General features: G+C 42.6%; 1 protein-coding gene across 2 annotated transcripts in view; it reads left to right on the top strand.

Annotated features, from left to right (window-relative positions):
• The window catches only part of MINAR1 (membrane integral NOTCH2 associated receptor 1), a 60,086-nt gene extending 49,468 nt beyond the window's left edge, over nt 1–10,618 (top strand). For both annotated transcript variants that reach the window (XM_055277516.2, XM_055277517.2), the window contains exons 3-4: nt 1,407–1,661; nt 6,509–10,618. In XM_055277516.2, coding sequence (XP_055133491.1) covers nt 1,407–1,661; nt 6,509–6,706 — 453 coding nt within the window. In that variant the 3' untranslated portion in view covers nt 6,707–10,618. The remainder of the gene's footprint in view (nt 1–1,406; nt 1,662–6,508) is intronic.
• Nucleotides 10,619–12,197: the final 1,579 nt, after the last annotated feature.

Raw genomic sequence — 12,197 nt, 5'->3', positions numbered from 1 at the left:
TGTGTTCTCTGTGTCAGTGTCAGCAGTCTTGATGGTCTGGAATAGCCAAATGTTATACTCTATTTGGGTAAAAGCCAATGGGTTGGGTTTGCTGGTAGGTGGAGATGTGTTTCCAGTCCCCATGCAGGTAGGTGTAGGACCCACACACACACACACATACACCACTTGTGCTTCCAGCCCCTATGCAAGCATATGATCCACACACACACACACACCAGGTGTGCTTCCAGCCCCTATGCAAGTGTATAAGCCACACAGTCACACACGTACACCACGTGTCCCCACCACGTTCTTGCACATCAACTCTCATCGCATCACACCTAAACATTCTCCTTCTCTTCCTTCTGTACCCACACCTTGACTCACGTTCTTTTTTCCTTTTTCTCTTGCTATTACTGAGATACACAACTTCTTTGCTCTCTGTTCCATACACATGACTTCATATAATTGGCTCTAACCCTCTGATGAATATTCATGGAGTGTCGTCTACTTGGTGGTATTATTTTGCTGGAGAAGGGGATTAAAAGGTGAACAAAACGATCCCTTGCCTTTTAGGAACTCATAGTTTAGCGGAGGAGCCAGACGGGCAAACAGGCGGTTATAGTTCAAAGGCACAAATGCTGGCTGAAGGGTCTGAACACAGTTCTAAGAGGTCACATAATGAGCACTGACCCAATCTTATAACAGGTACACTGAGAGCAGAAACCCTTGGCTTGCGTTTCAAGGACTGAGAATATTAATTATTGCCACCTGTTTTAGGTACCTTCCTACCTTCACACTGCTGCCCAGACTTCTCTCTCATCCTGAAGGCTGTATCCTCTCTGATAGGGGCCCATCTGCTGCCTGGGAAAATCACTAGAGGCTCCCAACATGTGCTTTCTGACTCAGCTTCTTCCTTCCAAAGAAGCAGTGTAGCATCAGGGTTTTCAGCGAGTTCTTGTGGAAAGGACCCGTATCTTTTACTCATCTGTACCCCGTGCAAAATGGTAAAAGAAGGGGGGCATTAATATCAGTAGTTAAACAACGGGTCTCTAAAGCCAGATGATCAGGTTTAAATCCTAGCTCCACCCCTTACTAGCTGTGTGCCTCGGGGCAAGTTACTGAGTCTGGGCTCCGTTTTCCTACCTGTACAATGGGGATTCACAATGATAGTGATGGTGTAAAATTACATTAAATAACCTTTTTCTGGAACAGAAATGTTAGTTTATATTAGTAACATTATGATCATAAGCCTTTCCTAGAGAATTTCCCCCAATATGGCTATGCTTTCGTACTTTCGATTTGCCTGGAAGTAACTGCACTTTGCTACCTGAATGTCTACAGGAAAGCTGCTGGCTGCTCAATTGCACTGTGAAATCCAAGGGCATCTGTGCCATTTGTCTGGACTTCTTTGTGCCCCTCTGCAGGCAGACAGGCAGTACGACATTCCCCCACAGCACCGACTGCCCAAGCAGCCCAAAGACGGCTTCCTGGTGGAGCAGGTGTTCAGCCCTCACCCCTACCCTACCTCCCTCAAGGGCCACACGAAGAGCAACCCCCTGTACACAGACATGCGGCTGACCGAGTTGGCCGAGGTGAAGAGGGGCCAACCTTCCTGGACCATTGAGGAGTATGCACGGAATGCGGGCGACAAAGGCAAGCTGACAGCCCTGGACCTGCAGGTGAGCCTCTCACTGTCCCTGGGTGGGGGGAAGCCCAGCTGTGCCCTGGCAAATGCAGGAATGGATCATGGACGGCTTAGACCGGCCAGCCCACTTTCACACCCTTCAACTCCCTGGGCCCCCAACATGGAATTCAGAACTTTAATAAATCATAGAGCAGAAGAGACTTTTAACAAGGGGATCGTTGTTTTGCTTATTTGTAAACATTTAGCAGTAGCAATGCTTGATTTATTTATGTATTTTTTATCGGCCATCTGATTTGCTAACAATGCATTTACGACTCTGTACCAAGTGCAGATTCTAATATTTGCTCACAAGACCTGAGCCAAACTGTTTAATGAAATACAAGCTGATTTCTCCTTCCATATGTAGCACGTGGGATAAGCATATTTGTGGGAGCCAAGCTATGGATTATGTTTCCATACGGAGCAGCCCCAGGTAAGAGCCATCCCCGGAAGCTCTGTGAATGCAGTTGTGGCTGGAGGGCATGTTTTTTGTTCACCCACAGGCAGGGCTGGGTTTTGGCCACACTTTTATTTTGGTGGGCAGCTCTGCCTGGTTCCATTCACACTGGGTTGATCTGTGTCTCCAGATCACCACAGGAGCAAAGGAAGCACCCTGTCCCTACCTTAGCACTTAGCTTTGTAAGCAGCGAGGCCATAGCACCAGGAGTGCCCGTTCCGTCCAGGCTCTAGAATGACCATGCACTTGAAGCACAGTTGGTGAGAGCTGCCTGTGGAGATCAGTATGGCAAGGCTTCCCTGAAATGGCCTTGCTCTAAAACAAAGAGGGCTGTGGGAGGTGCAGTGTGGTGGAGGGAAAAGACTGCATTCTGGCAGCGCTGGGTTTTCATCCAGGACTCCTTCGCTGTGTGATCTGAAGCATTCACTCCATCTGATTGAGGTTCAGTCCCTCCACCTAAGTGGACGTAATAATATCAAGCTTGTGAGTCATTGTAAGAATTAATGTATTTAAAGTACCTGGCATCAAGTAGGCACTGAAAAAGAAGGCCCTTGGGGGCTGGTCAATGATGCCGAAATCAATCAACTTTGCATGGTGCTTTTTACAGTCTCTCAGTTCCAGGCACAGTGGCCTGTGAGGCAGGAATTGCTAGGACCATCTTCAGTTTACCAATGAGGAAATCGAGGCCCCAGGAAGCTCAATAATTTGCCCCAGGTCACACAAGCCTAAATTCATACTGGACCATCTGGCAATAAGTCTCATGTTCTTTCTCTTCTGCAATTTCCTTGCCATTTCATTCTTCTATTCTTAAGGGTTTAGTGGAGTTTTATGTTACAAAAGAAAATGATTGCAATGACATTTGTTTATCTTGGGCCTTAAATGACAGCAATTATGGGAAGGGGCAGCTCTGGCCAGACCCTGACAGTGAGGGTTTGACAGTGAGCATTGTGGGGGCATCAGGAGCAACCCTGAGCCCTTCCTTACCCCCTTACCTCATGCATGTTACATTCCCACTTGTACTGCATACCCCCTTGATCCTTCAGGTCAATCCCTCTCTGTCAACTTCCTGCGGGCAAGGAGGCTAGACAGGGATTTGATTCTCCCTCCGGTGGAATATTTCACCAGTATCACTGGATGACCTTGAAAGAGGTAGATTAATTAAGTGAGCCATAGACTGAGAAACATCTTTGCAAAGTTTGCAGGGAGGGAGCTGGAAGATTTTCCCCCTACAGATATGTGAGCTTTTAGTGCACCAATGTTTATAAGCATAAAGATAAAATTATAAAAATTAAAAATAGATATTGGGGTTACAGAGCTTTAGGTGACATTACTTAAAAATCCAAAGGGAGAGAGTATCTAGTTGCATAAAATATGAGGAAGTAGAGAGTTCAATAGCCGTGTGAGGGTGTTTACAGCAAAAAAGAGCCAACCTTGAGAGCTTGGTGAAGGCAGCAAGCACAACCTTTTTTCATCTCTTTGCAGAGACTCGGGTACAGTCTTAGGGCAGTGTTGGTGTCTGGACAATCTTCCCGGAGTTCCTTTGTGTTGAGATATACATTCGCCATCAGTGGTGCCCACTTGAGGGCGTAGGCAAAGGTGCAGACCCTGTTCTTCTTTCCAGTGTTTGCCAGGGCTAAACTCACCTGTGTCCCCTGAAACCTCAGCATTACTTCTACTTGGTGCGATTACAGCTTACAGTTATTGAAAAAACTAATTAAAAATAGTTTATTTCACACGCTGAATCCCAGCCCATAATAGTGTATGTAGCTATGAAAGAAAGCCAATTTCCTTCTGTCTGAGCCAGAGGGAATAAATTACAAAATCTGATGTGTCATTTAGACACTGTTTGGCTCCTGGGCCATCCCTAGGATGACTGAGAAGAAGAGCAGGTTGTTTTACCCATAGTGTGCTGAGCCTGACTTCCAGGTGCCAGGGTAGGGAGGGCTGCTGGTCTGACCCCCCACCAGCACCCAGCCTTCAGGGGCACATCAGCCGCTTCTGCAGACCAGTCTTCCAGCAAAATATGCCCATCTTGGGTCCATCTCTCCTTTCTTTAGTGCCTATTAAACTGCTGAAGGGTGTTCATGTTTTCATGCCAAGGAGAGCAGACTGGCCCCAAGGGCCTGCGGCAAGCAGAGCTTTGGTGGCTCAAGCAGGAGGAAGAGGCAGTCCAACAGTCAGGGTTCGGCAGCAGTGGAACTGCTCTGGGAAGCTCAGGGAAGAGGCTCCTGGGGCTCTAGCAGAGGATGCAGGAGTTTCTTGCAAAGGCTGAAGGGTTGGACGGAGCACCCTGCACAATAAGGACTTTTCGAACAGTGAGAGTGTCTTGGTTTCTATTTTGGGTGCCCTGAGTGTCCAGGACCACCTCCCACCCTTCCATGTAACTTGAGAAATTCAACAGCAGTCTCTAAACATTATGCCTTGGCGAGGGAAGGGACCAGGAAGATTTTCTGTGATGCCTACATCCCCTTCTCTTTCCATTGTACAGTGTCACATAGCATGTTCTAGAACAGGGGCTGGCAAACTTTCTCTGTAAAGGACCAGATAGTAAATCCTTTAGGCCTTGTGGGCCTTATAATCTCCCACAACTGCTCAGCTCTGCTATTGTAGCATGAAAGCAGCTATAGACAATTTGGAAACAAATAGGAGTGGCTGTGTTCCCATAAATCTTTATTTTTGGACACTGAGATTTGCATTTCATATAATTTTCACAAGTCATAAAATATTCTTTTGATTTTTTTCAACCATTTAAAAATGGAAAAAAAATCACTCTTAGTTCAAAGGTTGTACAAAGACAGGTGGCAGGTCAGATAGGGCCTGCAGGCCATAGTGTGCCTACCCCTGTGCTAGACAACTGTGAGCAACAGGTAGATAAAGCCTGAGGGGTTCAGGGCCTGCGGGTTGTCAGTGTCCTGGCAGCAAGCAGGAGGCATGCCCAAAGGGGTAATTAAGGAGGAGACTCTTTACAATAGTTGGTGAAGCACCCAGAGACCAGCACCAGTAGGAAGCTGTTGCCACCCTTGGATCTGAAGGGCCAAGGGAAAGGGGCTGTTTCTGAAACCCACTGAGACCCACAGCTCTGAGAGCAGGTGTCCAATAGGAGCTGGGCCACTGCCAAACTGCAGCCCAGCTGGGAGGGAGCTGGGGGACTAAATACCTCAATCTCGCTTTCCTCTTATCTTCATTGGCTGAACCCGCATGGGAGCTTGAGGGCAGGGGAGTCTCCATGACGTGTCCATGTAGGTTGTATTCCTAGGGACACAGAACAAGATGAAAAAAAAAAAAAAAAAAACAATGAATCTAGAAGGTCAGGCAGAGAATTACTAGCATGCATTAGAATCATCACTGTTCCATCAATAAATGGTACAACTGAGTTTTTTAAAACTTTGAAAGGTTTTTTGAGCCTGTGTTTGTATATGTGTATGAATAATTTTTAATGTGCCCATGTTTATAAGCATTAAACAATCTAAGAAAATGTTAAAAATGGAAATTTTGTTTGCATTTCAAAGACTTAAATGACCTCACTTGGAATCGCAATGTGTTGTTGCTTTTATGTGACACCCATATTATTAAATGCTTGCCATAAAATGAGAACACTGCCTTTCTTCATGGAAATAGATTATAACTGTCAATGTGGAATAGGATTCATGGAAAATGCAGGTTAAATATGGTATTTCTCCTGATGACAGTTGATTAATCTCAGGGAGATCAGCAGACAAATGTCAGTGGGGGCTCTCTCTTTGGGGAAGCTGCACCAAGTCTGGAACCATTGCCAAGGCAGGTCTAGGGTGGGAACAGTCTGCCATGGGGTTGGTAGACCTTGACTTTGAGCAGTGGCATGACCTGCTTGGATAAATGGTTGAAGTTGAAATAGTCTATGTTTTGTTTAAACTGCTCATCTTGGAGGTTCCTTTGATTTTTCAGTAGAAGCTTTTCTGAGAAAGAAGAACTGACTCAGAGTGCTATGATGGCCTTGTTTCAAGCAGATCTGTTCTTAGAGCCTGTTGGAAGAAAGCATTTTTCAGTGACTTTCCTTGTTTCCCTTGCAGTGGGGCCAGCCTCTCCTTGGTTGCATGCCCTTGAAGTTTAGAGTCTTGCTCGTCTCAGCCCCATTTTGCTTGCTTACAGATAAAAGACCCTTGGGTTTCTCTGTGACAAAACCAACACGATATTTTTAGTGAGGGAGGGGCCCATGCAATCTGTGATACGTAGGATGAGCCTGTAGTAGCCTGCCTCAGGCATGGGGCTGGTGGGGCACTGTTATACAACACAGTCTCTAACTCCCAGCTGCAGACAACTTAAGTGCTTCAGGAGTGATGACTGTCAGGACGTCTTTGACCTGATTTCAAGTATTCACTGTATTTCTAACATCTCTTCACTTTTAGACGCAAGAATCTTTAAACCCAAACAATTTAGAGTACTGGATGGAAGACATTTATACTCCAGGATACGATTCATTACTAAAACGTAAAGAAGCCGAATTCAGACGAGCCAAGGTCTGCAAGATAGCTGCTCTGATCGCTGCTGCGGCATGCACCGTCATCCTTGTTATTGTCGTGCCCATCTGCACAATGAAATCATGAGCTAAGAATGCAGCCTTACGTACAGCTTATGACTACCGATGTCATCGTCTGTATTTTAGAACCTTGCAGCAGTGAGGCAACAATTTGTTGAAATAGAGATGAAATCATGGAGGCATTTCTACAAATGTTGAATGAAGGTGGTTTTCAGAAAGTATACATTCTAGTGAGAAATCTACTTACCTATTAGCTTTGACTCAATTACAGTCTGATGCATTTTTAGAAGTGCAATATCTTTTCCTACCGAAAGAACGTCATGGACTATCAATAAATACAAACTGAATATTCCAAGCAAAAAAAAAAAGGAAGATTAATTGGGTTCTTTCCATTTTGATGATGTTTCATGGTGGGGAATAAGTTATACAGAAGATATGTAATACATGCCTCTTTAGAAGAAACTAAGGGAAATAGCAACATAAGAAGAAAAGAGGTGGGTTCTCTTTTCCATAAAGTTCTTAGACCATTGCTGGTGAAGTAACAGGGTGTGTGTCCCTAAAGGGTATTACTTCTCTGTCGACTTTTATCAAGGGCTATTGACGTTTCATTCTTGCCCTTTTGTCATCAACACGACAGAGTGTCTACATCACTGCAGATCTTCATGGAAACATTCTGGACCTTCTTCCTTGCAGTTGGAGTGAGAAGGAGCTGGACTACCAAGTCAGGCATGGAATGAAGTATGCTCAGACTGCATGATGGGCCAAGGTATTCAGGCCAGGAGACCTTCCCGTCCTCAATCCAAAGTGTAGGGGAACTGCTTGCTCACGATGTAAGGTCAGTATTTGAAAATCATGGCCACTCCAAAGGATCTCCTGTTCTTGCTTTGGTGTGTGGCTCTCTCTATTCCTTGATTTTCGATCTCCTGGTGGTACCAGATGCTCTGCCTCTCATATATGGGTGGTACCAGATGCTCTGCCTCTCATATATGAGTTGAAGAGTTTGGAACTTGTCCTTGTGCCTTGAAGAGTAGAGACAACGGCTAAACGTTGACATTCTATCTGTAAACCATGGTTTTCATGTACCACTAATATCTGCCATTTTCAATGGCTTTAAAAAGATTTTGAAAGCTTGTTCAGTAATATAATAATAATAAAGGCACTGAGGTCTTCTCAGTTACCCCAACACCTACTCCAGAGTTTTGAATACTTGTCAGCAGTGCAAAAAATATTATCTATTTAACCACTTATCTATATGTCTATCTAAGTAAGTACTTGATTTTCATTTGCCGTCTTCTCTGTTAAATAACTTGAGAGCAAGGTTTCTTTAGTGTAAAAGAAGCTGTTGTAGTTTCATCCAAATTTGATCTGTTTCCACCTGCTGAATGGTGCTCTGACCATAATGGAACAGAAAGAATCCTTATCAGCATCTGATTCCAATGTCTTGTTACAGGTTAAAGAAAAAAGGATTGACAGAAACTAGCTACCTTATATATATTTTTTGATAATAAGGTGGGATATAAATAGATTTTGGTAGCAAGTATAATCACTCTGATATAATAAATTTCTAAAAGAGAGATTTGAGAGCATCTCAATTTTTAAAGCAATAGGAGTCTAGCATCCATTCTGAAAAATCCCAAATAATGCTTAGCTTGCTGTGTCTAATTCTGTTGTTCACCATTAAGGGGTAGACAGTTAATTTTATTATGTTAACAAGTGAAGGATGAATGTTTTCATCTGTGGTGAACCTTTACTTTTAGAAGTCTTCATGTTATCTATTTGTACTATCATGTTTATGTATGGATTTTCAATTTCAGTAACCAAAAACTTAAGCCTTAGTGTGAAAAACTGAGGATTTATAATTGAAAATGAAAAAAATATATATGTTACTATCTGTCATCAGAATTATAGTCTTTGGTGCTCTGTTTTCAATGGGGCATATTACATAAGGTTGTTTCTTTCACCGAAAGAGACTACAAGGTTATCACTCTGGGCATTGCCTTTCCACCTAACCCCTCAACCAGTAAGACTCTACACCACATTCTAGCCCCACTATTCTCCTCTTTATCACAGATGAAGTGCCACAGCATCAGAGATAGGTAGCCCCCAACCTCTTGCTCTGGATTTGCAGAAGAGTTGGAGATGTACTTACCCAGGATAAGAAAAATCTAGTCAAATCCACCATTTAACAGGTAGGACCATCGAGGCTGGACCAAACCACTTTTTCCACTGCCCTTGGGTGAATCTATTCCTAGTGGACCCCATTTGGGCATGTGCCTAGCTACCTTGGGAGGGCATGACTATAAGTCACACCTCAGGCTTGGAAATGAAAGGATTCTATAGAATATTCTTCTATACTTTCCGTAGCTGGAGAGGTAGTCAGAGAAATTCAGTCTTGCTCTGAGTCCAGAGTAGCTTTAAGTAGCTTTAAAATTCAACTCAACATTGTTGTCACGTAACGGAAACATCTAGACCTGGTAATAATCCAGGAAATTGCAAAATGGAGGCCAAAAGTAAGGTGGGTTTCTCTGGAAAGGGGTCATCCTCAGCCTGATAATACCAAGTCTGATGTTGAGGTTATGAATCATTTCCATGGCTTGGAGCTATTGGACGCTTGGGGTCTTGGGATAGATAGAAGGTGAAGTTCACAGTTGGAGCTTTTCTTGCCATTGACCCCAAGCTCACCCCAGCCTTCCTTCCCTGACCCTGAGACTCACCCTATCATCTCCTCTATTCCCTCAGTTTGCAGAATGAGCAAGACAGAGTCTGGCCAGGAGGGAAACATCTATCCATCTCTCTAATCTTTGCCCATCACCTCCTGTTGCAATGAGTTCCCTCAGGTGACATATGGACTGGCCTCTCTACTGTACTGGATGCCATCTCCCACCATACTCTGGCATTTTTATATAAAGGATAATTTCTTGTGCCTGAGTCTAAAATTACAACATTATCAAAATTCACTTCGTTTTTCCTGCATTTTAAAAGTAATAAAATGTTATTATTTAAGAGATTATTTTGAAATTAAATATCTTTAGCCAATGATTAAATTCATAATCATTTCATCTAATCTGAATTTGTTTTGAACACAGCCTTGCAGAAAAGCAAAAAATATTTCCCTGCTCCTATTTTTCAGACATTTTATACCAGTATCCCCTTCATTAAACTGCAAATACAGTAAAGTAAGTCATACTTACATCATCCATTACTAGCTGATCATAAATTGTTTGTTAGTATTTTAAGGCATGCAACTATGTGATATCTGCAAGGCTAGTTTAATAGACGTGCTAAATATCACTGTTCTGAATATCTGTGCCATAGTTCTGATACCCTTACTGGAATCAAGGCAGTGCTGTTTTTGTTTACAAGTTATCAAGATAAGAGCAGTGGCATCACATTTGTTGTTTTTTTTTTTTTGAAATAGAAAAAACAAAACAGAAGAAGCTCTGCCAACAGTAAATAAAAGATTTTGTTAAGTGGTATAAAAATTTGTGAATGTTGAAATTCAACATGCTTCATATTATAACCAACCTGCAAGGATATTGTGCTCAATTGTGTGAATACCAAATCAGTATACACTGTATATTGTACTATGAAAATTTGTATTTAAAGGCAAAGATACAAGTAATTGTTGGTATGATTGGGGAAAAGGGTATTCAGTATTTATTAAGTAACACTGAGAAATGCAACAAACTTCCTTATTTATGCCTTATGAATAAAAGAGTGTGGAATGTAAGGTGAAATTTTATGTGCAAGATCCTGAAGGAATGGGTATTCTTGAAGGCAGGGACTGTGTCTTTTCTATGTTTGTTCTGTACAGCTCTCGGCACACTCTTGGTGCTTGATAAATGTTATATAATACCAATAACTAAGCACATTTTTAGATCTTTTTTCAAATGGCTTGTGTAAAATTTGGTTAATGTACAATGGTTGGTTTGAAGCTATCATGTAAAATTGGCCTCTCCAAATATAATCAAAAATAAACCGAAAAAAATATAAAATGTCTTGCAGTGAGATTTGATTTTATGCATAAATTATAAGTGTTCAGTTTTATGCAAGGATGTGTCCAGCTTGATGACTTCTCACAAATTGAACAATTTCACAAATTGAACATGTAATCAGCACTTAGAGCAAAAATGTCTCAGAACATTTAAACATCCCAGAAGCCTCCCTCATGCCCCTTCCAGTTAAAACCCTGAAAAGACAAACCACCATCCTGACTTCTGAGGCCCCAGATTAGTTGTGCCTGTTTTTGAGCTTTATGTAAAAGTAATTGTGCAGTATCTACTCTTTTGTGCCTGTCTGCACTCTTTCAGCAGGATGTTTGTGAGAGATGTTCATGTTTTTATGTGTGGTTGCAGTTTTCTCATTCTTATTTCACTAACTCATTGTGAATGTACCACAGTTTATTTTGCCATTCTACCATTGAATGGACATTCAGGTAGCTTCCACTTTGGGCTATGAATATTCTTATATATATCATCTTTTTTTTTCTTTGAGACAGAGTCTTGCTCTGTCACCAGGCTGGAGTGCAGTGGCGTGGTCTTGGCTCACTGCAACCTCAACCTCCCAGGTTCAAGTGATTCTCCTACCTCAGCCTCCCGAGCAGCTGGGACTACAGGTGCATGCCACCACGCGCAGCTAATTTTTGTATTTTTAGTAGAGACAGGGTTTCATCATGTTGGCCAAGGTGGTCTCGATCTCTTGACCTCGTGATCCGCCTGCCTCGGCCTCCCAAAGTGCTGGGATTACAGGCATGAGCCACCACGCCCAGCCTCTTGTATGTATCTTTTAGTGAACATATGCATGCATTCTGTAATGCATATCCCTAGGAGTAAAACTGCTGGGTCATGAGATATGCCTACACACTGCTTTAGTAGATACTGCCAGCAACATTTTAAATATGGTGCTACCAATATACATGCTCAACAGAAGCATTTATGGGGGTTCCAGCTTCTTTACATCCTACTCAACAATTGGCATCATCTGTCTTTCGTTTTAGCCATTCCACTCACTGTGTGTATGGTATTATCTCATTGTGTTTTGATTTGTATTTCCCCAATGACTAATGAGATTTGCTATCTTTCAGTATGTTTATTCTATTTTGTGAAGTGCTTGTTTATGTTTTTGCCCAGTTTCCTATTGGATTTGTGTCTTTTTCTTGCTGATTTGTGGACATTATTTATTATGGAAATGTGTTCTCTGTTAGATAAACTTTGGAAATATTACTTTCCATTCTGTGAACTGTAGTTTTTGCTTTCTTGATGTTGGTGTCTTTTTGATGAATGAAAATTAGTTAGTTTAGTTAGTTTTTTGAGACAGGGTCTCACTTGGTCACTCAGGCTTGAGTGCAGTGGTGTGATCTTGGCCCACTGCAACTTCTGCCTTCCAGGCTCAAGCCATACTCCCACCTCAGCCTCCTAAGTAGCTGGAACTACAGGTGTGTGCTACCATGTGCAGCTAATTTTTTGTTTGTTTGTTTTGTATTTTTTGTAGAGACAAGGTCTTACTATGTTGCCCAGGCTGGTCTTGAATTCCTGAGCTCAAGGGATCCACCCACCTTG

Source organism: Symphalangus syndactylus, chromosome 5, assembly GCF_028878055.3.
Source record: "Symphalangus syndactylus isolate Jambi chromosome 5, NHGRI_mSymSyn1-v2.1_pri, whole genome shotgun sequence".
Taxonomy (NCBI): Eukaryota; Metazoa; Chordata; class Mammalia; order Primates; family Hylobatidae; genus Symphalangus; species Symphalangus syndactylus.
The sequence above is the reverse complement of the archived record's forward strand: the minus strand, read 5'-3'. Positions and strand labels throughout refer to the sequence as shown.